The sequence below is a fragment of the Epinephelus moara genome, chromosome 8, assembly GCF_006386435.1.
Source record: "Epinephelus moara isolate mb chromosome 8, YSFRI_EMoa_1.0, whole genome shotgun sequence".
In the NCBI taxonomy this organism is placed as follows: domain Eukaryota; kingdom Metazoa; phylum Chordata; class Actinopteri; order Perciformes; family Serranidae; genus Epinephelus; species Epinephelus moara.
The window spans coordinates 44,874,904-44,875,780 of NC_065513.1; the positions used below are offsets into that span (position 1 = coordinate 44,874,904).

General features: G+C 50.6%; 2 protein-coding genes across 2 annotated transcripts in view; one reads left to right on the plus strand and one right to left on the minus strand.

Annotated features, from left to right (window-relative positions):
* LOC126394668 (WD repeat-containing protein 5-like) overlaps nt 1–877 on the plus strand; it is a 181,173-nt gene that overhangs the window by 60,287 nt on the left and 120,009 nt on the right. The window lies entirely within an intron of this gene.
* The window catches only part of ccdc180 (coiled-coil domain containing 180), a 15,063-nt gene that overhangs the window by 1,495 nt on the left and 12,691 nt on the right, over nt 1–877 (minus strand). The window contains exon 25 of the mRNA XM_050052069.1: nt 440–500. Coding sequence (XP_049908026.1) covers nt 440–500 — 61 coding nt within the window. The remainder of the gene's footprint in view (nt 1–439; nt 501–877) is intronic.

Genomic DNA, 877 nt, shown 5'->3' on the forward strand with positions numbered 1-877 from the left:
ATTCATCGATATAAATGTTGAAGAGGGTGGGACTCTCTCTCTCTCTCTGTCTCTCTCTCTCTCTCTGTCTCTCTCTGTCTGTCTCTCTGTCTGTCTCTCTCTCTCTCTGTCTCTCTCTCTCTCTCTCTCTGTCTCTCTCTCTCTCTCNGGACTCTCTCTCTCTCTCTGTCTCTCTCTCTCTCTCTGTCTCTCTCTGTCTGTCTCTCTGTCTGTCTCTCTCTCTCTCTGTCTCTCTCTCTCTCTCTCTCTGTCTCTCTCTCTCTCTCTCTCTCTCTCTCTCTCTCTGGTGTGCAGGAGTCTGACTGCAGCTGCTATTAATCTTCAATCTTCTCCAGGCTCTAAAACCAGGCTCCGACTTCAGCACGCTGCCAGATCGTAGACTCTGCTAACCAGTCAGTCACGTTCAAGCCACTTTGTTACTCCTTCACTATTGACTCACTTGTTACTACCACAGCATTCTCCTGGTTTGACTCCTGTCTCCTGCTCCACTCCTTCTCCACCTGTCAACCATCTGGAATCACGTCAGCTGTCCCCTACACTGAAGCACCTGCTCACCTGAGAAACCACCAGGATCTCATCTACTCCGTTCACCACTCTTGAACCTCTCGGCCAACTCCCCTGCTCCACTTCCCTACCTCAGACTTTTGACTCCCAGTACTCCCCCAGTCAAATATTTACTAATAAATCACTGACTCCTGCTCCCAGTCTGAATCTCTGCCTGCAATTTGGTTCACTAGACTAGTTCCTTAACGTATATATATCTCTCAAGCCTTTGTGCTCCCCAGTCCCACAGGTGGTATGGCAGCTCCTCCTGGACAGCGTGACGTGTGTGGTTGTGCTGCTGCCGTGGTCCTGCCAGATGCCTCCTGCTGCTGCT